General features: G+C 40.6%; 1 protein-coding gene across 1 annotated transcript in view; it reads left to right on the forward strand.

Annotated features, from left to right (window-relative positions):
- The first annotated feature begins 323 nt into the window (after positions 1-323).
- The window catches only part of golim4a (golgi integral membrane protein 4a), a 109,166-nt gene continuing 82,039 nt past the window's right edge, over positions 324-27,450 (forward strand). Inside the window, exon 1 of the mRNA XM_072572671.1 lies at positions 324-931. Within this exon, the coding sequence (XP_072428772.1) occupies positions 745-931 (187 nt within the window). The 5' untranslated portion in view covers positions 324-744. The remainder of the gene's footprint in view (positions 932-27,450) is intronic.

Here is a 27,450-nt window from a genome sequence, read left to right on the forward strand (position 1 = left end):
CAATCTTTCGGAAGTTTTAGAAATAAATCTTATCTTCGCAACTCTCCAAGTGTAAACCAGAACTTTCCTTTTGTACACAAATGGGATTACTTTCAGGTTCGACATGAAAATATAAGATGTTTTATGAAAACTTCTGACGTTTTGGGATTTTTTTTATTGGGATCGAGCTTTCAACATCACACCACTGTCACTGTGAGATGGTCACTTGGTGCTAACTCTTTACCCAGGAGAGGGCTCCGATCCGGGAATCCTCCAATAGTAACGGTGAGGGTGGGAATGCTACCAATCGGTATGGGAGTGGGTGGGATTTCCTGTCTGATGGGAGGCTGTAGCGGAGTGGAGGTGACACGTAAGACGGGAGATTGGGGAAAAGGCCTGGAAGTTTTCATTGCTGTGAGGTTAAAAGACAAACAGTACTTTATTGTTGCAGAGCTGTCTTCCAGCATAGGGCTCGCTGCAACTTGACAGACCAGAAAGCGGTCCACGGTCTCTGCCTATTCCTAAAATTGGATCGGAGACTTTTTTTAAAAAAAATTGAACTTTGCAACTTGTAACCTGGAAAGGATTTTGAGCGAGAAAAGCAGTTAAAGTTGCAGGCACGCCTCTGCCCAAGTGAGTGCCTCAGCCTGTTGTGCTCCTGATTCATTAAACATTGAATCGGGAAAGGGGGAACTACCCCCCCCCCCCCCCCAATTCTTCGCTTTGGAGCCGTCGAGAAGGTGCCCAGCTAGAAACGGGAGGAATATGGGGAACAGTATGTGTTCCAGGCGACAGAAAAAGATTTTTCAAACTTTGTTCTTCCTTACAATAGTTTTTGGGTTTCTTTATGGTTTGTTGTTATACTACGAGATGCACAATCAGTTAAAGAAGGCGGAAACACTGGCGTCGAAGTACCAACAGCATCAAGAGGCTTTATCTGCACAGTTGCAAGGTACACTTAAAAATTCCGGGGTCTCTCCTGTCTATTGATGTCCTGCATGCGATCAGACCTCTCGAGAGTTTCTTTGTTGCTTAATCACTTTAGCTCCGATTAATGCATATTAAAGCCCAAGCCCAGAGCGTCTATAAATTCTACAAACTTTATTTAAGAAGAGAATTAAAGAACATGTTGTGCAATCTTTGTTAGGATTTGTGCAGGAGACCTCAAACTGGATGTGGGACTGGTATTCCTCAGATTCCGTCAGTTTGTTTTTTTTTAAAAAAAGGTACTGCACGGGGAAGCCACTGTGTGAAATTTAATTGCAGTTTCATATGGATCGACTGAGTGACCCCGCACCTACTGTTTTATTAAAAGCTGCGTTTATGAGCAGTAACTACAAAGGAGGGAGCACACAGCTTGAGTCACTACAAGAGTAAATATTTGGCAGTGGTGAAAGGCGTGCCTCAGCAGAGGGGTAAAAACTGTACATTTCTGTTTCCCAAATGTGATCCTGATTGTAAATAAGAGCCAGGTGTAAGGAGGTGGAATGACCAGCCGGGGATAGAATCTCAGGAATAGTTTTCTCTGTTTCTGTCCCCTGCCACAAGTTGGTTCAGCTCTCGGCCCTCTGATCTCACTGTTTTGAAAATGATCGGGGCACATGGAGTTGCAGTCACTCTCAGAGTGAGCCAATCCCCAGCGGCGGCAGCCGCTTAAGAAAGGAAGATCAGAACCGTCTCCTTAAGCTCTCCTTCATGTCTTTCACTGTGATTGAAGCGCACAGCAGCTTGACTGTGCTATTTCCCCTTGAACCATCACAAACCGTTCCGGGACTGCTGCAGTCTTTTCATATTCAGGTACATGAGGGGATCCGACTTCAAAGGGGATCATGTAACTCGCGGCCCTCCCGAATTGCGAGGCCCTCAACCGGGAGGCTGGTTCTCACTGGCTCGGATTGGTTTTAAATTTACCGTAATTTAAAAAAAAATCTGTAGCCACGTGATTCATAAAATCTGTTTACATTGGAGATCTCCAAATTTAGTGTGGTTTACCGCAAGAGCCCCATGCTTCGAAGTAGGACTCTCGTTTGATGCTCCGCCCATTGAGAGGAAAATGTGTAATTCTCTTGATAATGAACTGTAATATCCTGTTTGGGCTCTGTTGGTTCACTTTATTGTCTCGCTTTCGCTTCTGGCTTTCCAAACTACAAAACGCATAGTGTATTTCCATCTGTGACCGTGTTCGCCTTTTCACCCAGTGTTGTTTCACACCCAGAAAAGCATTTACAGAAAATAAAACGCATTTGTTTAAATCACTTAACTTGAAAATAGCCCAGCAGTGAAGGACCTGTACTAATACTCCAAAGACGTGACTTTAAATTCCGTCGTGAATGTTTGGAATTGGAGTTAGTTGTTAAGAAAATACAATTAAAATGTATCAGTTATAATGAAACTCTTGGAATGTCACAGAAAGCAACTGGTTCATTGTTGTCCTTCGCGAAGGGAAACCCTTGATGGTCTGACCTAATGGTGACTGCAGGAGAAAGTGAGGACTGCAGATGGTGGAGATCAGAGTGGTGCTGGAAAAGCACACCCGGTCAGGCAGCATCCGAGGAGCAGGAAAGGCGACGTTTCAGGCATAAACCCCATAACGTCGATTCTGCTGCTCCTCAGACGCTGCCTGACCCGCTTTCCAGCACCACACTCTCTAATCGCGAATGCGGTCACACACAAATGTGGGTGAATTTTAACAGTCCTCTCTGAGTTAGCTATTTACTTGCAGCAAACCAGAAGATAAAAAGACAAAGTTTTAGGGCATTAATTTTAGGTTGTCAAATAGAGTCTTGAGAATTTAAGTAACTTTTTTTTTCCTCTTGATAGTGAGCATTAGACCTATTGAGTTTCAAATAGTTTATATTTCTTTGAGGGGACGGTGATGTGTTTCAATGCATATTTTAGTAGAGCTCATTGGTAACAGATTTCGCATGTTTTAAAAACAACAGATGAAAAGATTCTAGTTTTCACCGACAATTTACAAAACAATCTGCTTATTTTTAGCCGGTTCAGAAACATTTTACAAGTTCTGATACATTCTATCTTTTGATCTCAAAAATGAAAAGCTCGTCTACAAAAACAATACTTGTCTGGATGACGCCATTGACCTTTGCTCTTTCAAAAACGGAAGAACACCAGGTGATTGATATTTACAATTTAGTGAAAGTCAGTGATTGGTCATTGGAATTTGAATGCTGCTCTATTACAACTGGAAACGAAAACAATGTCATTTTATCTGGGGGAAATATAATTGATGATATCTAAGTAATATAACAAAGACTTTGAATAAATAGTTTGCAAATTGTATCGTTGCCTTTGTTTAATGAACATCGATCACAGAATTGGGCTTTGAACTGATCGTAATGTTGAACAAATGCCTTCACTGATTTGCTGCATGACTTGCAAACTTGAACTTACAGATCAAGTGCTTACTATCCACAACTGAACAAACCTTTACCTGCATGAGGGATTCCTTCATCTGCAGCGATGCTGTTTAAAAGGCCAGTTATCCAACTTACAGATGACATGATTTTGAATTCTGCTAAATTTACAGAAGTAACATTGAGTAAATATTGTAGTGAGTCACTTATTTTGCAGTGAATGTTGCTGCATTTGGCCTTGGAGAGTATAGGAGGACTGAAGCTATGATGCTGGCCATCATAAGCTACATCATTGCTGGGTAAGTGCTGAATGTCATTGGCTTTCACTACTACAGTGTTAAGGCTGGGCTGTATGCAACATTAAGTTGAAGTTTAACAAGAGGGACAAGAGGCTAACTGACAGGTGTAAATGCACCAAATATCTTGGTGTGAAACACTCATCAGCGATCGCCTGCATGTTGTTCCATCAAAAGCCTCATCTGAGAATTTTGTCTAGAATTCTTCTAAAAGCTTGCCCTTTGTGGATCTTTTACAGGAACTATCCTTTCTCCTGGTCTAGTAGCATTGCATTCCTTTTCTGTGATTCAACATGAGGAGATCCCCAACTCTGCGACTTTCCAAGCTTCGTACATTGATAGCATCTGCTCTGTTTACTTCTCGTATTTGAACACAGTACTGCTGCTTCATTGGATGTTCTCACTCCTCCTCTTGAAGCTGCTATTTATGTCCAAGCTGCAGTATTTGAGTAGCAGAAAATCAGAAGAGGAGGTCTTGGGTAAGTGAATGGAGGAGGAATGGAAAACAGTAGGCTCATGGTCACATCATCTGGAGTTTGCACTTCATGTCCAATAGAAGGATGGAGGAGAGCTTGAATTTGAGAAGGGCCATAGCCTAGATACATCTCTCATCCTAAATGGTCTTCCTTGCTCTGGGTGAACCACTTTTGACCAATGAGGTTCCATGGATGTGGAGCATCATATCCTCCACTGAGCTTTAGGCAATCTGTACTTTCTTATACTCTGTTCTTCTCTCTGTGGCTATTGGCCATCTTGTTCTGACAGAAAGAGGAAGAATGTCAGTGATCGTGTCGCACTGTGCTTCTATGAAGTGACTGTCCACCTGAACAGCTGCAATTTTGTGGAAACAGTATGCGGCTGGTGTATTTGGAAAGTTTGTGAGGGTGAGGTAAAGTATTTGAATACTACCCCTGAAGCCAGACTGATAAAGAATGCTGATGAGTGATTATTGGGGAAGAATTTTATGCTGCTTTGGGTAGACAATGTAATATGAAGAAACATTCACTGACTTTGATCATTCATTGACAATATTGTACTACTGACAGACCCTTGGGGTAAGACTCCATGGATTGACTTCTTTGACTACTGATCCATTTCCTTTGGAGAGTATTCCTTTGAGGTTATCCTTGCCCTATTCAGAAAAATAACCTGTCTCTCTCTTGACCTCATGGACTATTGCCTCTTGTACCTGTTGTTCCATCTGGTATGCTTTACTTTCCACTCAGTTCCAGCTGAATACCATAGCAACAGCTTTCTTCTAATGAATGGAGCACATCCTCAAGACAGGCACGCCACCTTTAAGGGAACATGTGTTAGTCATACTGCTGGACTCACTCTTGAGCATTCAACTGGACAACAGCACAGAGCGCCTTTGTTTGAATGTCACAATAACACAAATGTCAAGGCAGCAACAAGTTTGTATGTTACCTATCTCTGTAGGGCCAGGCATGAGATTTGCACTAGCAAATGAATTAAATTAATTTCTGGTTGGAAAGGCCTAGGTCAGATAATCCCTATTCATGAAGTCTGATACAGCAAACAGATCTAAATGCATTTGCTGACTATCCTTGTAATATATGGTAGACCTTCATTATTGTCACTTAATATAGACTGTAAAGTTATTTTGAAAGTGTTCCTTTATTGGTTAAAAGTTGGAAGCAAACATTGAAAACTTCTTTCATTTTAATATGGTAAGTTAACAGTGCCAAGTATTAGATTCATTGAGGTTTTGAAGTACTGTGAATTTGATGTGCTTTATTTTCCTCAGAGGTAGAGGTTAATACAATATCATCTCTGTTCTAAACAGTTGGAGAATTTTTCTTTGGCAATTCATTTTTTAAAAAATTTGTGATAACTTAGATATTTTAGTGTACCATTAAATATTACTGTTTCAGAAAGCTTTACCTATCCCCTTACATCTACATCTGATTAATTTTACATCTACTGTATTTTGTCTATACTTTGCCAGTTTTTAAAATAACTGTCAAATTGCAGTTGATTTTGCAAACTCATCATGCTGCCACAACAGACACATTGGCTTGACTGAAGGCCAAATGTATCTCATCTAATGAACTAAGCTATGGGAATGTGAAGACCTGTGTTTGGTTTGGATAAAGTTTGTTTACTCACTAGCTGAGACCAAGTAACTTGTGATTTTTGGGAGATGGAAACAAAGTATCTCATTATATTGTCATTTACAATATTCTGCTTATCTCTGTCCTTTGGTGGATAAATTACTGTTTAATTTGCATCATTTTATTAGTGTGTTAAACATCCGAGCTTGTGCCAAATAAGTGATACTCTGTGAATTGTGAATTCACAATTCACAAAGCCTTGGATGATTTGTGCTACTCCATCACTATTGTCTCTCAAACTTGCTGCCAGTCATCCAGGGAGTCACAAAGCATTCTTCGATTTGAGCATTAGGCTTAAACTAAACTGGCTGAAGAAATACCGAAGTGATATTGAACACTGTCAGAAGCCTTTTAAAGGTGAGATTTATGATTCTTCAGTGCAACTGAACCTCTCCATCTCAGAATGTAGCAGTTGAAATTGTGAGTGACATTCATGCAGCTAGTAAATTGTTTGTGAAGATATTTAAAACATTAATTTTTAATTTTCTTATGTTTCTGGGTTTTTTCACACTCTTTTAATCCAATCATCCTTTCTGTCTTTCATACTCTATATCAATTTGACTTTAATTAATCTTACTTCTTTCTCAGCTGTTCCTTGGTTTCCTTCTCAATTCTTGTTGGTTCCATCCTTCACCAGATGTCCATTGCCCTCAGCACACCATCTGGATGCTGCCTGAACTGCTGTGCTCTTCCAGCACCACTAATCCAAAATCTGGTTTCCAGCATCTGCAGTCATTGTTTTTACCTCAGCACACCATTATCAGCTCTTACTTCCAGCAGCTTGTGACTGTAAGATGTTGGTGCTTAAGTGTAGGGAAAATAAATCAATTGGAGCACACAATCTGGTTCCACTGTCAGCAAATTTTAGACAATGTTTTTCCAGCACTTAGACTGTGATGTCGTGTTACTGTTTTCCAAATCCCCCTCACCCAATATGTGGAAATAAAAGATAGTCGCCTAAAGGTTTTACAGAAACTGACTTTGGGCGAATATTCTTTCGAGTAATACTTCAACTTGTCGCAAAGCGGTATTTATAATTTCATTCTAACCTACAATTTAGAGGCTTCCCCCCCTGTAGCAGTGAGTGCACTCCGAGTAAGGTTAGTGCTTTGTTCTGTTAATCTTTTCTTTGATGTTTGTCACATTTGAGCTGCTAGTAAAACTGGCAGGGTTTGTGTGACAATTTAAAGCTGCCTCCTGTGGCTTCTAGCATCTACCATTCAAACACAGACTGTGTAAATACTTGTAATGATCAAAAATGAAAAGGGCATTCTCCACCTGCATTCCAGCCTGGGAAGCTTGGAACCGTTGAGCATTAATTGGCATTTAGTTATTCTAAGATGCAAATGACAGAAAATTCAAATTTCAAACTTTGACCTGTTAAATAATTTTGACCAGGAATTGCTAGATTATGATAGAGTCATAGAGATGTACAGCACGGAAACAGACCCTTCGGTCCAACTCGTCATTGCCCACCAGATATCCTACTCTTCTCTAATATCCAAAATTACCATTTGCCAGCACTTGGTCCATATCCCACCAAACCCTTCCTATTCATATATCTATCCAGATGCCGCTTAAATGTTGTAATTGTACAGCCTCCACCACTTCCTCTGGCAGCTCATTCCATACATGCACTATCCTTTGTGTGAAAAACTTGTCCCTTAGGTCCCTTTTAAATCTTTCCCCTCTCACCCTAAGTTTATGCCTTCTGGTTCTGAACTCCCCCAACCCTATCCGCGCCCGTTCCTAATTTTATAAACCTCTATAAGGTCACCCTCAGGCTCCAATGCTCCAGGGAGAACAGCTCCAGCCTATTCAGCCTCTCCCTATAGCTCAAACCCTCCAACCCTGGCAACATCCTTGTAAGTCTTTTCTAAACCCATTGAAGTTTCACAACATCCTTCCTATAGGAAGGAGAAGAGAATTGCACATAGTATTCCAAAAGTGGCCTAACCAATGTCCTCTACAGCTGCAACATGACCTCCCAACTGCTATCCTCAAAGCTTTGATGAATAAAAGAAAGCATACTAAATGCCTTCTTCACTATCAGATGTACCTGAGGCTTTACTTTCAAGGAACTATGAACCTGCACTCCAAGGTCTCTTTGTTCAGCAACCCGCCCCAGGACGTTACCATTAACTGCATAAATCCTGCCCTGATTTACCTTCCCAAAATGTAGCACATCACATTTGCCTAAATTAATTCCAGCAGTGTAGTTAATTCATTGCTACTGATGTAGCATTGGCATTAAGACACATTACACATGTTCATATTACATAAACCAGATTCAGATTATAGGCTCGAAGGCAGAATGGCCTACCCCTGCACCTATTGTCTATTGTCTAATCTTTTATAGCCATGTCCCAGAAGCTTGGTACAAGCTAAGGTCTTCAAGTATAACAATAATCAAAGCATTCTAAAATTTAAGGGATAATTCTATAAATATAATCACGAATGTTGATGAACAAATATTTATAAGGTAATTGTGGTTAGGCAAGATTATGACATAATCAGATCAGCTGCGATCTTATTGAATGACGAAGGGCCGTTATGTTTGTATTTTTACATGTAATGCAATTGGGAAATGCATACTTCTTGTTTTTTTAAACATTGTCTCTAAGCTCTGATTTTAGACATTTGAAATGCCAATTAGTAAGAAAAATCTTGGATACAAAAAAATGCCAAGAAAGCATGTTGAATGACTTGTCAGGACTTGGTAGTCATACGAGTCCTGGTCGTTTGCAGAAAATCTGTACCATGTCTATGTCTGAGAAGGACTTCAACACAGAGAAGATTGTGTATTGCATGAAGTGAGAGGAGTGCATGTGCAATGCTAACTTCCTTTATATTCCCTAAAAGAGAGGTAAGCAGTAAGAGAAATTTAAAATAAAGTTTGTAGTGTCTTATACTCCCTCCTCACTTCAAATAAAATCAATCTGTTCATTGAAATGTACAATAGTACATGTACATAAGTTCCCAGATAAAATATGATTTTTGGTATTGGGCCTAGACTCAACATTTATTCACTTACTGCAGTTATCAAGCAGGACAAGGTACTCTTCCTGTTTTATCTCAAAGTCATTTTTTGTGTCTGATAATAGACTGTGAGAAACATTGGTTGGATCATTTCTTATTTTGAGATGCACCCAATAACATTTCACCAACCATTCAATATTTCAGTCTAACTTTGGCTATCAAAAATAACTTGTTATCACTGTTTTCATGCAGGATATCCCTGTGTGCTTTTATTGAATCTCCTCTAACAAGCTGTCTCTACCTTTACTGGAATAATAACTGTCAAACCCCATAAGAGACTGCCTTGATTAACACACATTCCATTTCTGTGTGTGAAATACTCACGCAATTTCTCAGTAGCACAATGTTTAAGCCAGTCATTCATTACATAACTGAACCTTTATTGAGCATTACATGCTTTTTCTTCACAAGTTTTACTGAGCAGACACTGGTATGTCACTTGTGGATGTAAAGTAACTCACAGGTACCTTAGTGGGTGGAAATAATTTGTCTGTGCAGATAACTGCAAATGGATGTGTACATTGGTATGATCTACTGATTTATATTTAATATTGTACTGATGGGCTATCCATACCAAAGCCCATCCCTGAGCTTGTAGCTATATGGGATAGTGCTTCCTTCTGTAAACCAAATGTCATTATAAATGCTTGATTGCCAGCTAACAAAATAAACAACCTGACTGTACAAATGCTTGTGGAACTTAGTAACATTGCTTCTGATCATTAATGCTTCTTTCTCAAGATGTGAATAAGTTTCCTCCAACTATATTAAATTATATGAAGCATACAATATAGACCTCTAAATACCATCTTTCATTATGTGAAATAACGCCACACCAAATCCCTGTCACAAGGTAGTGCACACTAAAGCCACTTGTTTCACAAACATCATAATGGATCAAATAGCAGCAGTAGTCATTATTTTCGCATTTCATCAAATACTTTCTGATACTCCTCAGACCATTTAATTAATTCCATCTTTGAACAGTAGATACTGTGGACAGATGTACTAGCTAAGTCAGGGTGATTTTACAACAGAACATTACAGTCTCTATGGATATTTTAAGTTTGTCTTTGTTCACTGGTCTCTGTTGTTTCAAATTCCCCTCATTCATCTCTTATATCCTTCACCTACTTTCAACCATCTATTTGGTGAATTTGGTATGTTATACTCCAATCCATAAAAAAAGCTTATTAGCTTTGATGCCGTGCTCTTGGAGTCAATCTCGGTCTTTGTTATAGAGTCATTGTTAATCAGAATGTCACCGAAGAAACACAATGAACCTTTCATCCCATTAAGTACCTGATTCATGATGCTTTGCAACATTGCCGGAACAGTGGATGCCCCAAATGGTAACTTTTCATATGAATAAAATCCTTTGTGTGCAAATAGTAAGCAAGTTCCTTGTCCTTGATAATTAATCCCAACTGCAAACATGAGGGACATGGATAGGGTAAATCGACAAGGACTTTTCCCTGGGGTGGGGAAGTCCAAAATTAGAGGGCATAAGTTAAAGGGGAAAGATTTAAAAGAGATCTGAGGGGCAGCTTTTTCATGCAGAGGATGATGCGTGTATGAAATGAGTTGGCAGTGGAAGGCTGGTGCAATTACAACATTTAGAAGACATTTGGATGGCTATATGAATAGGAAAGGTTTAAAGGGATATGGACCAAATAATGGCAAATGGGGCTAGATTTATTCAGGGTATCTGGTTGGCGTGGACGAGTTGGACCGAATGGTATGTTTCCATGCTATACATCTCATGACTCTATGCATTTGACAAATCTATTTCACTGAGCATCTCACTGATGGCTAACTTAGAAAACATATCTTCACTTGTATAGCCATAGAGATGTATAGGACAGAAACAGACCCTTTGGTCCAACGCATCCATGCTGACCAGATACCCTAACCTAATCTAGTCCCATTGTACCAGCGTCCGCTGGCAGCTCATTCCATTCGCGCACCACCCTCTGCATGAAAAAGTAGCTTCTGAGGTCCCTTTCAAATCTTTCCCCTCTCACCTTAAACCTACGCTCTCTGTCCCTGGGAAAAGACCTTGACTATTCACCCTATCCATGTCCCTCACGATTTTATAAACTTCAGTAAGGTCACTCCTCAGTCTCTGCTCCAGGTAGAATAGCTCCATCCTGTTCAGCCTCTCCCAGTAGCTGAAACCCTCCAACCCTGCCAACATTTGGGTAAATGTTTTCTGAACTCTTTCAAGTTTAACAACAGCTTTATGGGTGGCACAGTGGTTCAGTAGTTAGCATTGCTGCCTCACAGTAACAGGGACCCGAGTTCGATTCCAGCCTCGGGTGACTGTCTGTGTGGAATTTGTACATTCTCCCTGTGCCTGCGTGGGCTTCTTCTGGGTGCTGCGGTTTTCTTCCATGGTCTAAGGATGTGCAGATTAGGTGAATTGGCCATGCTAAATTGCCCATAGTGTTCAGGGATGTGTAGGTAAGGTACATTACTCAGGGGAAATGTAGAGTGATAGGGTAGAGGAAAGGGTCTGGGTGGAATAGTTCGGAGGGTCAGTGTGGATTTGTTGGGCTAAATGGCCTGCTTCCACACTATAGGGATTCTGTGATCTAAGATTCTATGATCTTTCTTATAGCAGAGAAATCAGAATTGAATGCAGTATTCCAAAAGTTAACCAATATCCTGTACAGACGCAACAAGACCACCCAACTCCTCTATTCAATATGTTGACCAATAAAGGCAAGTGAACCAAACGCTTTCTTCACTATCCTGTCTGCATGGGATTGTACTTTCAAGGAACTATGAAGCTGCACCCCGAGTCTCTTTGTTCACCAACACTCCCTAGGTCCTTATCAATAAGTGTATAAGTCCTGCCCTGATTTGCCCTATCACAATGTTTAGCACCTCACACTTATCTAGATCAACCTCCATATGCCACTCCTTGGCCCATCAGTCTATTTGATTGAGGTCCCATTATACTTAGAGGTAATGTTCTTTGCTGTCCACTATATCTCCAATTTTGGTGTCATCTGCTAACTTACTAACCATACTTGCTATATTCATATCCAAATCGTTCATATAAATGACAAAACACAGTGTGCCTAGCACCAATCTTTGCGACACATCACTGGTCACAGGCCTCCAGTAAGCAATGGTTAAGTATCACTTTCAATTACCTATTTACCATTTGTTTATAGTCTTCAAAATCTAACCCCATGTGCTTTTTAAATGGCAGTAGTGGATGTGACTTATTTACTTTCTTCACCTTCTGAACTGCCCTTTGTCTTTTTAATTTACTATTATTGTTTTTAACTATGCATAAAACACTGACCCAGCTTTATAAAATGCTGGCTATACATTGTCCTTTATCTTGACTTCAGCCTTGTGATGCTTAATTTTATTTATTTGGTTCTCTTTGCTAAAAAGACCACTATGCTCACATTGGAATGTTGTTACTGGAATTGAAATAAGTCAGTTTCAATCTACTTTTATGACAATGAATGTCACTTAGAGATTTCTTGGAGTCTCCTCCAAGAAAGATAGATAGTAGACACTGCTGCAGCTGTATTAATGATTAAATTAAGGTGTAAATTTCTTAAGTTTTAGCATGGGCACTGGAATTATATCTTCAGCCCATTAATCTCATTTCCCATGTGCTATTTTTCTTGCTCTTTGAATACAACTTTCGATCTTTCAGCACGATAACATTAACTTCTATTTCCACATCTATCATTTGTGCATTTGAGGATTTCCAGTCCTGATCAACCATTTGATCTATTACAGTGTCAATCAGGTACGTGGTTGTGACTTGGAACTTTATCGTGATTGTTCTCTCTCCTCCTGTGTGCTATCTGGATTTGACTGATTTTCCCATAGGCATGAAACTTTGACAATGAGGACATTGCAATTATTAGTTTCTACCATGGCAATATAATTTCTAAACTTTTGGCTCAGAGACTGTGGCAGCTGTGGCTTGGATTTGCTGAAATCTGGTGGACCTTGGTGCAATTTTCAACCGTCCCTTTCTGCCATGTGTATGGTTCTGGCATAATCATAGGACTCCTTCCACATCAGCTTTTGCCTTTTCTCAAAAGTTTATCTGAGATCTTGATGGTTCTTTTGGCTCCTATGAAAGTGTCTGAAAGGTTGCTTCTGAGTTTGCATCATACCCACTTTAGCATGAGAATCCCTTCAATTTAAGAGTGCAATTTGTAAGTTTTTGGCAGAACACAACACCAAGTGCAATTTCATTCTTAACCATTCAGTAAAGAGTCCAGAATTTAATTAATTACAGCGTATTCTGTGGTACTATGGTTTTGTGGGCAACATTGTTTTCAAAAGAATTTTGTCTTATCATGTTGAGGAAATCACTTACTTTGCCTTCACTTATTTTGATCAGTATGAACTAAATGTTTAATGTTTTATCCTAACTACATCGGTCCTATTTGTCCTCAGTTGTCCTCAAATATGTCTTTAGTGCTATTTTTGAGTAATTAACTTTGGTAACTCACTGTGTACATCAAACAAACTTACTTAAACTTCCCAAAATCAACTTTACACATTTCAAGATGGGTGTCACTATATTCTTCAATCATTACTTTCTCAGAAGAAATATAAAAAGAATTGCATCTCATTCCACTTGCCATCTTTTCTTTGGTTTTGGACTGAGTTGGAAAAAGCTCAACTGCAATCAGTAATTGTTGAACTACTTTATTTCAACTTACAAGAAATAAGAGAACTTATTTCAATTCTCTGAGATTGAGGGTAGGGTAGAAGGCAACATAACAAAATGGTCAAATCTTGCAATATATGAACATATGAATTAGGAGCAAAGATAGGCTATCCAACCGCTCAAACCTGCTTCACCAGCCGAACAAATCATAGCTGATGTCAACACCATATCGTACCTACCCTCATGACTCCTTTCTTATTATCTAATATGGTTCCACTGACTGAAGTAGCAACAATGGCTGGTTATTAAAAGTAATTTTCTGTGGTACATGTGTCTGTGCATTGAATGTAAGAAATGTTCAACACTGCAGGAATGTAAGGTGTTTCCCTTCTCCTAATTCCAGACTGTCCTTCTCCCACAAAATCAAGTTTTATTGGCAACTGGTCTGTTTTAGATATTTAAAATGAGTGACATCGACAAAATGACAATTGTGAGGATTGTACATTGCTTATACATCATTAACAATCACACTCAAGCCTGGGCTATTTTTAACTTAAACTTCTTGCAAATGTCAATGAATGCAATTCTCGAACAAAGCACTGTCTAACCATTTTACAGAGTTGTGATTTATAGAAGCTGCATGTCTTTATATACCATCAGTTGCGGATCACAGCTGTTATCATCTTCTGCCAACAACCTAAAAGAAAGAACTTGTGCTTCTGCAGTACCATCCATATTCTCAGAATGTCACAAATATTTTAAAGCTAATGAAGTACTTTTGTGATGTTGTCATGGTAACCTTCGAGGTCACTGCAAGTCTGTTTGCAAGATTGCATTAACAGCTATGAGATAAATGATCAGATAAATTTTTATTAGTTCCATTAGTTTCAGGACAAATGTTACCCAGAAGGACTCTTGCATGCTTTGAATAGTGCTATAGGCTAGCTTTCATTTCCATCAGAGAGGATGAGAGGACACAGTCAAAGTTATCAACTGAACAATTACACTTTTGGTAGTACAGCACTTCCTTAGCCCAGCACTAAGGTTTAAATGAGATTATGAACTTGGATCTTTGAAGTGGGTTTCAAACTTAGACCTTTCTGATTTTGTGGAGAGTGATTTTGATGAGTCACAGCTGATACTTTATAACAGAAATTTATATCAATCTAATTACATACCTAGATAAGCAATGGTGGGCGGCACGGTGGCACAGTGGTTAGCACTGCTGCCTCACAGCGCCAGAGACCCGGGTTCAATTCCCGCCTCAGGCGACTGTGTGGAGTTTGCATGTTCTCCCCGTGTCTGCGTGGGTTTCGTCCGGGTGCTCTGGTTTCCTCCCACAGTCCAAAGATGTGCAGGTTAGGTAAATTGGCCATGCTAAATTGCCCATAGTGTTAGGTAAGGGGTAAATGCAGGGGTATGGGTGGTTGCGCTTCGGCGGGGCGGTGTGGACTTGTTGGGTCGAAGGGCCTGTTTCCACACTAAGTAAGTAATCTAATCTACATAGGCCTTAATTTGATTCTTGTATATTAAATCATTGGGGATCAGAGAAAAATTCTCCACTGGTTGGAGCAATACCATTGTTAGAGATTGATCATTTCAGTTCCCGGATATTGTTTCAGGAGTTCCTTGAAGTATTGTCCAAAGTTAAGTCATTTAAGCTGATTTATTGAGGTTGACCCCTCCATCATAATATTAGAAGTCTGCCGATGACTGCACAGTGTTCAGTTCCACTAATAACACTGCAGATACTTACGCAGTTTGTGTTCGTACTCAGCAAGACCAGGACCACATCCAGGCTTATATTGACAAGTGGCAAGTTGCACTCGCACCACACAAGGTGATGACCATCTGCAACAAGAGAGAATCTGACATATTGGCCAGTGATGTTCAATAGCATCACCATCAACATCTTGGGGGTTGCCATTGACCTAAACGTAACGGCACCAGTTGTATAAATATTGCACCTACAAGAGCCAGTCAGAACCTGAGAATTCAGTGATGGCTAACTTATCTTTTGACTTCTCAAAATCTGTCCACTATCTATAAGAAACAATTGAGGAGTATGACAGAAATGTGTCCATCTGTCTGGATGAGTAAACCTTCAACAACTCTCAAGAAACTTGATACCATCCAGGAGATAAAAGCCTGCTTGACTGGGACCTTCTTTAGAACCAAGGCAAAGTGGCAGCACTGTGTATTATTTACAAGGTGCACTGTGGCAACTCACCAAAAGCCTTTTGGCAGTGCCTTCCAAATACCTGACTTCCACTTATGAAAGATGAGTGTTGTAAATGGATGGGAACTCCATAACCCACAAATTCCTCTTCAACAAACTCACCGTTCTGACTCAGAAATGTATCATGTTCCTTCAGTGTCACTGAGTCAAAATCTTAGAACTCCCTCCCTCATGTCATTATGGGTGTACCCCCACCAAATGGACTGCAGCAGTTCAGGAAGGCAGTTCTCCAATATCTTCTCAAGGGCAGCTAGAATGGGCAATAAATGCTGGCCCAGACAATAATGTCCATATGCTATGATGAATAATTTTTTAAAAAACTAGTTTGTTTAATCTCTTCTTGTAGCTTAACTCTTGATATCATGGATGAAATGTAAGGAGATGGCTTTGGTCGCAGGTGTTGGGGAGTTTTGAGAATGTGTCACTTAATGTATTCCTGGCCCAGCCTGATATTGCTGTTGATCAAATGGAGTGCCAAGCCTTGTTGCATTAGGAAGCTAATTCGAGCCAATTAACTGGCAAAGTAGGGCCAGGCTGATGATGTGGCTGAGATCTCAGTTGTGGTGGATGAACGTTGTCTGTGGGTGAGGACTGATATATCCCTGGATGCAGCCTCCCAGAAACAGGTTGCGAGAACTAGTAAACCCCCCTGGATTTGAATTCTCACAGGCACCTCTGCCATCCACACAAAGGTGTGGCTACACACTCTCCTATGGAGAGGTTCTCCTCTACAACGATACTCTGGCAGTTGTGGCCCCAAATAATTTTAAGTGACGTGCAGTTTCTCAGAGTATGTTTTCCTCTTATGATATCTCCTTCGTCTGCTTGCCACCCAGATTTCCAAATTCACTCCACTGGGAGGCTGAGCATGTACTTCTCCCACCCATTAACCTTTAATGGATGTTGCTCCTGGAGTTTTCGTCTTCTGTTAGGAAGTTGTAAGAAGTTGATCATACGTGTCATCATCAGGAACAAGGCACACATATGATCCAAAGCTCTGGAAATCTTCAAAAGCAGGAAACATCTCCCCGAGGTACCATTTGTGAAAATCTGTGTTGCAATCCCTTCCTGACCCTTCTGAGGTCTGCACTGCACAGGGCTACTCAGCTCTTTACTACATCAGTATTTTGCCAAGAGACTTGGCGCTAAACCATAAGAAAGGTGTGAATTTGCTACATTTACCTCGTAGACACCCACTGATGAAGGGCTTTTGCCCGAAACGTCGATTTCGCTGCTCATTGGATGCTGCCTGAACTGCTGTGCTCTTCCAGCACCACGAATCCAGTATCCACTGAACATGTCAGATAATATTGTAGCAAGTTATTCATGTTAAGTAAATTTTTGTGGCGTGATAAATCTTAAAGACTGTATGTAAATAGCCTCCATAACAGTGAACATTTGCTGTCAATTTGCAAAATTCAAAATTAATGAGTATGAATCCCATTTTTCAGAATTTAAAGATTGTTGAAAATTTAAAGAAAAGAACATTTTGTTATTTTTGCAAAGGATATTGTGATTTAAGAAGTATACTGTAGTGTAATGTACTCCATTAAAGATTGAACACATTGTAAAAATAATAGAATAAGAAAGAAAAGTGCTGGACAACTTAATAAAAAAAGTCATCAGCCTGAAACCTAATGTTACTTCTCTTTGCCTCAGTGTCAGTTGTGTTAAGTCTCATGGAGGTTTTTTTTGCTGTGAGGCTGAGTTAGATCTCTTGTTGTATCTTACCAAACCCGTTGCTCTCACTGCCTGCTCTCCCTCCCCCCGCAACAAAGTGCCACTGCTGGGATATTCCAGAAATGACTGGCATTCCAGGTGCTTGTGCCATCATGCTGCTAGATGAGCACTGTTAGTCTGGAGCCGACCTGCTAAGTTTCTGACATTGGGCTGGACAAGGCAGCAATGGGAAAATTGGTACTTCACTTCGCTTGGAGGGACCTGGAGCTCCTGCTAGATGGGGTGGTGCAGAGGAGTGACATCCTCTTTCCCCAGGGCAGGAGAGGAGGCCATCACACCAGACCTTGCCAGCTAGGCCTGAGGTTCCCACCCAGCTCAGAGCAGTCTCACCCTTCTGGAAAAATGCACAACTATATAGGAAGGAGGACCTTTTCCAGCATAGGTGCCACCATACTGAACTCTCAACTGTATATTTGCTGTACTAACGTCCCACCAAGACTCAAACTCCACCCCTCTCAATATTGCCTGTAATATCTACCTTCACTTGCACCCACCCCAACCCATGCTACCAATAACTCTGCATGCCTACTGTGCTGTCAACTCACTTGCTCAGTACCCTCCCTGTTTGCCCCAAAACTATTAGCTGTGCCACCCATTTTCAACTCCCTTAATATCTGCTTCTCTTACAGCCCAGAAGGAAAACAACCCAAATAGAGCAGAAAGAGTAAAGTTAGATGGTGGGCGTCTTCTCATTTAATTCTTCATCTTTGATGTGGAGAGTATCTTGATAGAGTAAAACAATTGAGCACCAAAACAGTGGAGGGGAAGTTTCAGAAATGTCGTTGAGATGGTTTTCTAGAGCAGCATGTTGAAGAGCTTCGTCAAGGATGTAGTCATTAACATTGATAAAGGGGAGTTGATGACTGTCGTATATTTGGATATTCTGAAAAGTCTTTTGATAAGGTCTGGTATACGAAGCTGGTTGGCAAGTTGGTTTACATATGGTATAGAAGATACTGGCATGGATTAATGAGTTGACTAACAAACAATAAAACGGACAGTAGGAATAAATGAGTCATTTTTCCGTTGGCCAACATTAGTGGGATAGCACAAAGATCAGTACTTGGCCCCAGCTGTTCACAGTATATGTTAATGATTTGGAATTTGGGGACCAAATATATTATATCCAAATTTGTGAATGATAAAAATGTGTTGTGAGGAAGATATAAAACATTTTTAGGAGGATTTGGACAGGTTTAGTGATTGGACAAGAACATGGCAAATGTAAAGCTGTCCACTTTTGCAGAAAGAACAACTGTGAAGAGTATTTCTTAAATAGTGAGAAGTTGGAAAGTGTCAATGTACAAAGGAACTTTTGTTCTGTTGATAAGTTACTGAAGGTTAAAATGCAGATGTGGCAAGCTACCAGGAAGGATAACAATGTTAGCCTTTACTGAAAAAGACTTTGAGTACAGAAGTAGTGAAGCCATGTTTCAGTTGTATGGGAGCTTGGTTAGATCAAATCCTGAATACTCCATGCAATTATTGTTTCCTTCTCTCAGGAAAAGCATTATTACTGAAGAGAGAATGCAATGAAGATTCACCAGACTTGTTCCCAGGGTGGTGGGACTGTCCTATAAAGAGAAACTAGGTAAACTGGAGCTGTATTCTCTAGAGTTTCAAAGAATGAGATGTGATCTTACAAAATAATTGTATGGAATGACAGGATACCTACATGTAAGGTGTTCCCACTGACTCAGGAATCTAGAGCCAGGGAGCACAATTTGGAATTGCGGTCAGGAGCAATATTTATTCAGAATTATTTGGAATTCTCTACTCCGGAGGGCTGTGGAAAATGTTGACAAATGTTTAATTATCATTTAAATTTTCGATCAGCTGTGCTTGTGTTGAGAAGAGGCACCTAGAGTGAGTTAAACGTCCTCTGTCCTCTTGTCGCCTTACTGTTTTGTACTGAGTATCAATGGCTCTAGCAATGGAGTGCAGGCCTGTGCCCATATCCAGCAGACTCTGATACTACTGGACTTGGCAATCCATGGCAGTCACCAACCCTGTGTTCCTAAGCTTACTGCATGTGAATTAGAAATGTGCAATAAGGGTTCTTAGAGGCTGGCTCTTGGCAGATGCCAGTATCTGAATGTGGAGTGTGTGTTGCCTGTACGATGGAATGTTCCCTTAGACATTGGTCGCCAGTGTTCAATATGGTGGTCTTTTGGAGCAAGTGGTGAGGTGAAGTCTCCAGGTACCCATTCTAACTTGCAAATTGTGAATTCTTGGCATCTAGTTTGCTATTTGGTAAAATAGAAAGCTGAACATTAATAAGACAAGATTTGATTTGCTTTATTGTCATGTGTACCTAAATACAGTGAAAAGCTTTGTTCATGAGCAGTAAAGGCAAATCATGGTAAGCAAGGACATAAGGATCATAGCGTGAAAAGAAACTTGGACAGAGTAAGGCATACAGGTTACATGACACAGGACATGCCCGAGGCAAAAACAACATCAACAAGATCAATATTATTTGAAGTTAGACAGACCATTCAGCAGTCTAATAACGGCCAGGAACAAGTTGCTCCTGAACCTGCTGGTGCATGTGTTCAAGCTTCTGTATCTTCTGCCTGATGGAAGAGGTTGTCGGAGAGCATTACCGGGTGGGAGGGGTCTTTGATGATGTTGGCAGCCATTCTGTGGCAACGAGAGATGAAAGTGGAGTCCATGGATAGGAAATTGGCTTCCATGATGGCCTTGGCTGTGGACACAAATTTCTGTAGTTTCTTATGGTCCTGGGCAGAGCAGTTGCTGCACCAGACTGTTATGCACTTGGATAGAATGCTTTTTATGGTACATCTGTAAAAGTTGGTGAGGGTCCTAATGGACATGCTAAATGTCCTTCACTTCCTGAGGAAGAAGATGCATTGTTGTACCTTCTTGACCATCACATGTACATGGGTGGTCCAGGACGGGTTGTCAGTTTTCGTCACTCCTTGGAACTTGATGTTGCCAAGCCTTTCAACTTCTGCTCCATTGATGTAGATGGGGCATGTTCTCATCCTTTCTTCCTGAAGTCAATGATCAGTTCTTTAGTTTTGTCAGCATTGAGAGGAAGACTGTTATCATTGCACCACATCATCAAGCTCTCTATATCCTTTCTGTATTCTGACTCATTGTTGTTTGATATCTGTCCCACCATAGTGGTATCATCAGCAAACTTGTAGATGGCATTCGTTTGGAATTTGGCCACACAGTCGTGGGTATACAGAGAATAAAGTAGGGGTTGAGGATACATCCTTGGGGAGCTCCAGTGTTGAGGGTTATTGTAGAGGAGGTACAGTTGCCTGTCTTCACTGATTGCCATCTGGGTCAGAAAGCTGAGGATGCAGTTGCAGAGGGCAGAGCCAAGACCTAGGTCTTGAAATTTTGAGATCAGTCTGGGCAAACTAATTGTGGTGAAGGCAGAGTTGTAGTTAACGAGCAGGAATCTGATGATTTTAATAAGAAAGTTAACAAGTAGTAATCCACACTAATAGATACCTCACCACTGCCTAGTGAGAAACCTTCCACATTGCCTGACAAAAGCATAAAAGATGGTGTGAGTTGTTTTGTGTTGTGATGGGCCTGACTTGACTTCTCCCAAATTCTGCCAATTCTTGCCATAGCCCATGTTGTTCAGGCTCCTATAAGATTCCTATAAGAAACCTAGCCACCTCTGAATTGTGCTGAGCAGAATCTTTGAGACTTGTGTTTGTGGTTTCTCCTCTGGTTGCTTCCTGGTACTGAGCTGTCTCTTTTTTTGAGATGAGGTGCCTAGAGTGAGCTTAAGGTCCTCTGTCCTCCTGTCACCTTGCTGTGTGTACTGAGTATCAATGGCTGCAGCAATGGAGTGCAAGTCTGTACCCATATCCAGCAGACTGATGCTGCTGGACCTGGCAATCCATGGCAGACACCAATCTGTCCATGGTGACAGGCAAACAGAAGCGTCAGACTTACAAAGTTGTTGCTGCAGTCCTTCAGTACTTGTGTCAAGTTGCCCAGTGCCCCTGACAAAACCAGCTTGCTGCTCTTGTGTCTGTTTGTGCATATCAGTGATATTACAAGCACCATGGGGCCCCCCTCCTGCCTGGGGCTGAGCAGGTGCCTGGTATCTGGCAATCCTCTGAGTGCAGGTGACCTGAGATTTTCTTCCTCAGCCAGCTGTGGAGATGTAGCAGTAACAGCAGCAGGTGCTCTGGCTCTAGTCTGGCTAATGCAGCTACTAATGCATCAGTATCTGAGTAGTGGAGGGTGCAGGAGGCAGCCTTGTGGTAGACCTATGCTCTCCTCCTCAGAAGTGGAGAAGGGAATGTTAAACAGACATTCTTGACTGTCAGGATTATTGTAATGCTGCTGGTACCTGCATGGAGACACAAAAGGGAATGTGTCATGGACAAGGAGTAGGTATTGTGGCATGTTAATAAGACATTCACAGTAGATGTAATGGAGGAGCAGTTCAGCAGTGGACAATGGTTCTTTCTTGGTTGCTGAAATATGATCTTTCTATCCCTCCACAAGACCAGTCATGATTCCTTGCCAGCAAGGGCCAAGATCCTTTGATCATAGTGGGCAAGAAACTGAATGTTGGGCAAAACCACAACCCACCCACCCACCCACCCAAATGGCACTGCAGTTTTCAATTGCTCGCTCTTAAATAGTTACATGACAGCCTTTTAAATATGCCACTAGCACCAGGGCTCCTAGGAGTAGGTAAGTGTGTTCACCGACAACAAATTTGCAACTTGGATTAGCATCAGATGGGCAGGGTCCCATATGGGTATGGAATCTAATTAATGAGGTGAGTGTGGTATGATAGTGCGAGAGAACTCATTTGGCCTCACAGAGAGAAACCCTCTATGGACTTTGACAAAAATGACACTTAAGCCGATTTCTGGTTAGATTAAAATGATCACCATTACAAAGATAAAAGTGAACATTGGATCAGATTCTGCATTAAGTACTTAGAAATCAGGAAACACTTAATGTGAAATATTTACAATTAGGTTTTAAATTACTTATTGAAACATTGAAATCTGATTGTTTCAGAACTTCTTCAGGTTTTTTTGTTCCTTAGGATGGCCAAGTTTGATTGAAGAGACCTTGTGTTGCTGTTGACTAGATTAGAGAGTTAATCTTTTTAGTGTTATAATCTTCACAGTAAAAAATATTCTTCACATATTTACTTTACATTTTGGATGTTAGCCAGTCATTTGCAGCACTTTTTATAATGTGCTGGGTTAATGCATCACCTGAGCAAACGACTAAATGAATATTGATGTGTTCGGGTACATGTCAAACAGAAGCACAGTCAATCGAGAAGGATGATTAGTCAGCATCTTTTTGTTCAGTAGACAATCAGTTGATGCACATATGGCAGTAAGGTGTTATTAGTGCAAGACCTGCACATAAAACCCTTTTAGGTATAAGCAATTACTGTGTCATCACAACATTCGAGTGGAGGACAATCATTTAGATAGATGCATAGATATGGGATATTGGCTAAGAGAATAATTTTTACAACCTGGTTATTTTGTTGCTGAAGCGCTGGAGAGATGGTTTTATTATGACTGATGTCTTTGTATGTAATAGCACCCCAAAGATTGATGGCAAGGATTGATTAGCAATCCTGATTCAGCTCTATGTGGTAAATTTACTTCGATAAATCATGCAGTGGAGAGTAGTGGATGCAGGTGCAGGAAGGATGACATATCCAGTGGGATTAAATTTAATCATTATGGTGATCTTCTCTAAAGGTTATTTAATCTGGGCTTGTTGACCTGCTGCATTGATTACAGCAACTTACAGAAACTATATTATGCTGACGCACATAAGTATGCTGTATAAATTTATTGTCATAGAAAATATAAAGCAAGTATAATTACTTCAGAATCCCTGTGAAGGAGATTACTTTGCTAATACATATTATTGTGTACCCCATGAAATATTTTATAGACTAATGAGGTGGAAGGCCAGAAAAATGTCTCTCACTGTGAAAGTCAAAAGAACATCCTGTTTATCATAATTTGCTACAAATGACAATAAACCCACTCATGTCATTTTTGTGCTTGAGATAAGAGACCAAATGTGACTCTAGAATGCCACGTATTATAAGCTGTAGTCTACAAATTGGATTGAACAAAAATTTAGATTACCCAGTAGCAATTACAGCACATTAGATGCTAATATATTATTATGTTGAACTAAATTCTTTGCAAAGTAGTAATATGTGACTTTTCTAATTATACCGATAATTCTGAACTTGGATCAGATTCTGTGATGTAAGTAATCAATGCATATTTTTTAACCTCTCAATGAGACCTTGCATGTTCAGCCTCATACAGTCATGTGAGAGACCACATATTTTCATTTTTGGAACTATAAACTGAAATGGAAGTTAGACTGCTCTAAATTAAATATTCTGATGAAGAGTCATTGGCTTGCAAGACAAAGTTTTTCACTGTGCCTGGGTACACGTGACAATAAATTCAGTTCAATTCCATTCCGTTCATGTGCAGGTCAGGTGAATTGGCCAAGCTAAATTGCCCATAGTGTTACGTGCATTAGTCGGAGGGAAATGGGTCTGGGTGGGTTACTCTTCGGAGGGTCAGTGTGGACTTGTGGGGCCAAAGAGCCTCCCACTGTAGGGAATCTAATCTAATCAATAAGTTCATAGTGAGACAGGATGCTATGGTTGTGAGCAGTCCTGTTCAGCTTCACTCAGCAACTGGAAAATGCATTGACATATCACCTGAGGTTATTCCAAAGCACTCCACAGATGATTGCTGTAGCAATGTAAATACAATTTGAACCTCAGCAATCTATCACATACAGCAGCAAGATTGATGTCTGGATATGTTGCTTTAGTTAGTTAACAAGATTTGACAGTGTGAGAACTCAAGTGCTTTGGAAACACAGCCATTTTTCTTTCATATTTGCCTGAGGGACAAAGGGATTTCAGTTTAATGTCGTGTTCCAAAGTTGGCCCCCCCCAACATTGCAGCATCCTTACATTGTACTGAAATGTCAGCTCTGTTTTGTTCTTAAGTTTCTGGAGTGGATCTTGACCCACAATTTCCTGCCTCATAGATACAAGTACTGCTAAGTAACCAAGACTGACACATCTTTGTTATAAAGTAGCGGCTGAGTAGGATGCTCCACCCAGAGCTCATCTGCTCTGCCCGTTCTTCTTTTCTTCTTTTTGTTCTCTTTTCCTTCCTGTCAGTGTTTTTCTTTTCTTTTTTCCCGCTTGGCCTCTGCCAATGATTCCCAGCCTCTGGCTCAGCGGCCTCACATCATGGCCTTCTGGCCTGGTGCAGTGTCCTCCCTGCATGGTGTGGTGACCTCCCGCAGTGGCCTCCCAGTGTTGGTATGGAGCTGCCTCCTCCCTTAGGGGCCTCCCAGCATGGTGTGGTGATTGGTAATGTCCTGCAATGGACTCCTCCGTAGGGGCCTTCCAGTGTTGGTGTAGCAACCTCCCAGCCTGGCGCAGCAGCCTCTGGGTATGGCAAGTTGCCGGCTCGTTGTGGAGCCAGACCCCGGTGTGGATTGGAAGCTCGATGTTGTACTGTTATACTGGTCTGTTATACTGAACTTTTATTTCTGTAATCCTGGACATTTTATTCTCTGTATTGTCTAAATCCTGCATCAAAAGAAGCTGTGCCGAGGTACTTTTGTATCTAAGTTGGTGGTGTAATTGGCAACGTATAACCTTTTCATGCTACTCATTAAGCATATATGGCAATAAGCGCTATGCTATTCCATTCTATTCTACTGTATTCTATTCGCTCAGTGGTATAATGTACACCATTGAGATTGAAAATCATAGGTTACAGCATGATGTACAATCTCATTCCTAAATGTTATATTCTCATCCCTTGCCTTTGTTTAAAAGGTGATCCTGTGAAAGTGCAGCTCTAGTATGGTGAGCAACCTTATTTGGTACTTTCAGGATTTTCCTATTGTGGCAGTTTTCATTGGAAACCAAAGTAGTGGAGAATCCAGCAAGTTCCTTTCTCAGGGAGGATAATCTATTTGTTTTTTCTTATTTGTTTGAACATGTTCAGGCCGGCAATCAATTGACAAGATATTTTTAAATTAGAGGGAAGCATGTACTGAGATATGCATCAAGCACTTGTAGCGAATACAACATAGTTTCAACTGAGGATTAAATTTCTTTAGTATTCCAGCAACTGACCATTTCTGAGTTAACAGTCAGAATCCTGTGTCCACGTTTTCTGCCAATAAGGCAAAAATTCAATAGCCTTATGACCTCGATTTTGGAAACAAAATATATTAAAAGGTGCAAAAATAACAAAAGTTCATTTAGACCGTTGTCTGCTTCTTCCCTATAGCAGACACAATTTGCCTGATCTTAACTCTATCTCATACATTTCTGAGCAAGATTCTGTGTAAATACTTCCCAGATCTTAAAATTAGTTGATCAAAGTGCCAGTGCATTAATTCATTCTCAGATTTCCTTCATCAGCCTCCTCTTCACATCAAGTCCCACATCACAAGATTTGATCATGCCAGCTGATAACTCTCAAAAACCTCTATTTTCATTCTTACTTGGGTATTTGTGCAGCTGTGTTTTGACTGAGTTAAGCAATTTATTCTGAACTGGTTTATATGAAGGTCTTTCCCTGCCTCCACCAAGTTATCATATGTAGGATTATGTTAACAGATAGGATATACACCACAAGAACAGATCTTTCAGTCCAACTAGTCCATGCTTGTGTTTATGTTCTGCTTGAAACTTTTTACCTTTCCTCATCTAAATCTACCATGTTGGCCCTTTATTCCCTTTCCCTTCACATGATTGTTCAGCTACCCTTTACATGTATCAGCATGGATCTCTTCAATGACTCCCTGTCATGTAGGAGATAGCTATGTGTCAGGAAAACACTTATTTTAAATCTCCAGTGCATTTAAGGATTATTAATGTAAAGTCTCTGCTCAAGTGAATCTATTTAAATCTGTATCATTTGAATCTCACAGAATTATTAATACTTTGGATATGGTAGCCTACATTTTTTCTATCTTTCTATTTTTAAAAGTTGTACAGTTTTATGAGTCTCTAATTAGCACCGAAAGCCCTGCTTTCAGCTATTTGATATCTTCGGTGTCGGGGCTGTTCCACTAATGGTGTCAGCACAGTGATATATATTCAGGATAGGTTATCTTTCGGAGAGTGTCTTTGTGATGTCAGGACAAATCATAAGCAGGGAGCCCTCCTGCTGACTGCCCTCCACACCTGATGAAGCAGGGCTCCTCCATGTTGAACACGAATGGGACGAAGCAAGGTGGCAAGTAAACGGAATGCTCAGTTGATGGGATTCAATATCAATCAGCAAGAGTAACTTGGTTGTACCACTACTGACAGAGCTGGCCTTCTCCTGAAGGTGGCAAATAGAATTAAGGAGAATCCAAAGGGTTTTTACAAATACATTAAGGATAAAAGGGTAACTGGGAGAGAATAGGGCCCCTCAAAGATCAGCAAAGCGGCCTTTGTGTGGAGCCGCAGAAAATGGGGGAGATACTAAATGAGTATTTTGCATCAGTATTTACTGTGAAAAAGGATATGGAAGATATAGAACGTAGGGAAATAGATAGTGACACCTTGCAAAATGTCCAGATTATAGAGCTGGATGTTTTGAAACACATAAAGGTGGATAAATCCATATCAGGTGTACCCTAGAACTCTGTGGGAAGCTAGAGAAGTGATTGCTGGGACTCTTGCTGAGGTATTTGTATCATTGATAGTCACAGGTAAGATGCCGGAAGACTGGAGGTTGACTAACATGTGCCACTGTTTAAGAAGGGTGGTAAGGACAAGCCAGGGAACTATAGACCAGTGATCTTGACGTTGGTGGTGGGCAAGTTATTGGAAGGAATCCTGAGGGACAGGATGTACATGTATTTGGAAAGGCAAGGACTGATTAGGGATAGTCAACATGGCTTTGTGCATGGGAAATCATGTCTCACAAACTTGATTGCGTTCTTT

Source organism: Chiloscyllium punctatum, chromosome 6, assembly GCF_047496795.1.
Source record: "Chiloscyllium punctatum isolate Juve2018m chromosome 6, sChiPun1.3, whole genome shotgun sequence".
NCBI classification, from domain to species: Eukaryota; Metazoa; Chordata; class Chondrichthyes; order Orectolobiformes; family Hemiscylliidae; genus Chiloscyllium; species Chiloscyllium punctatum.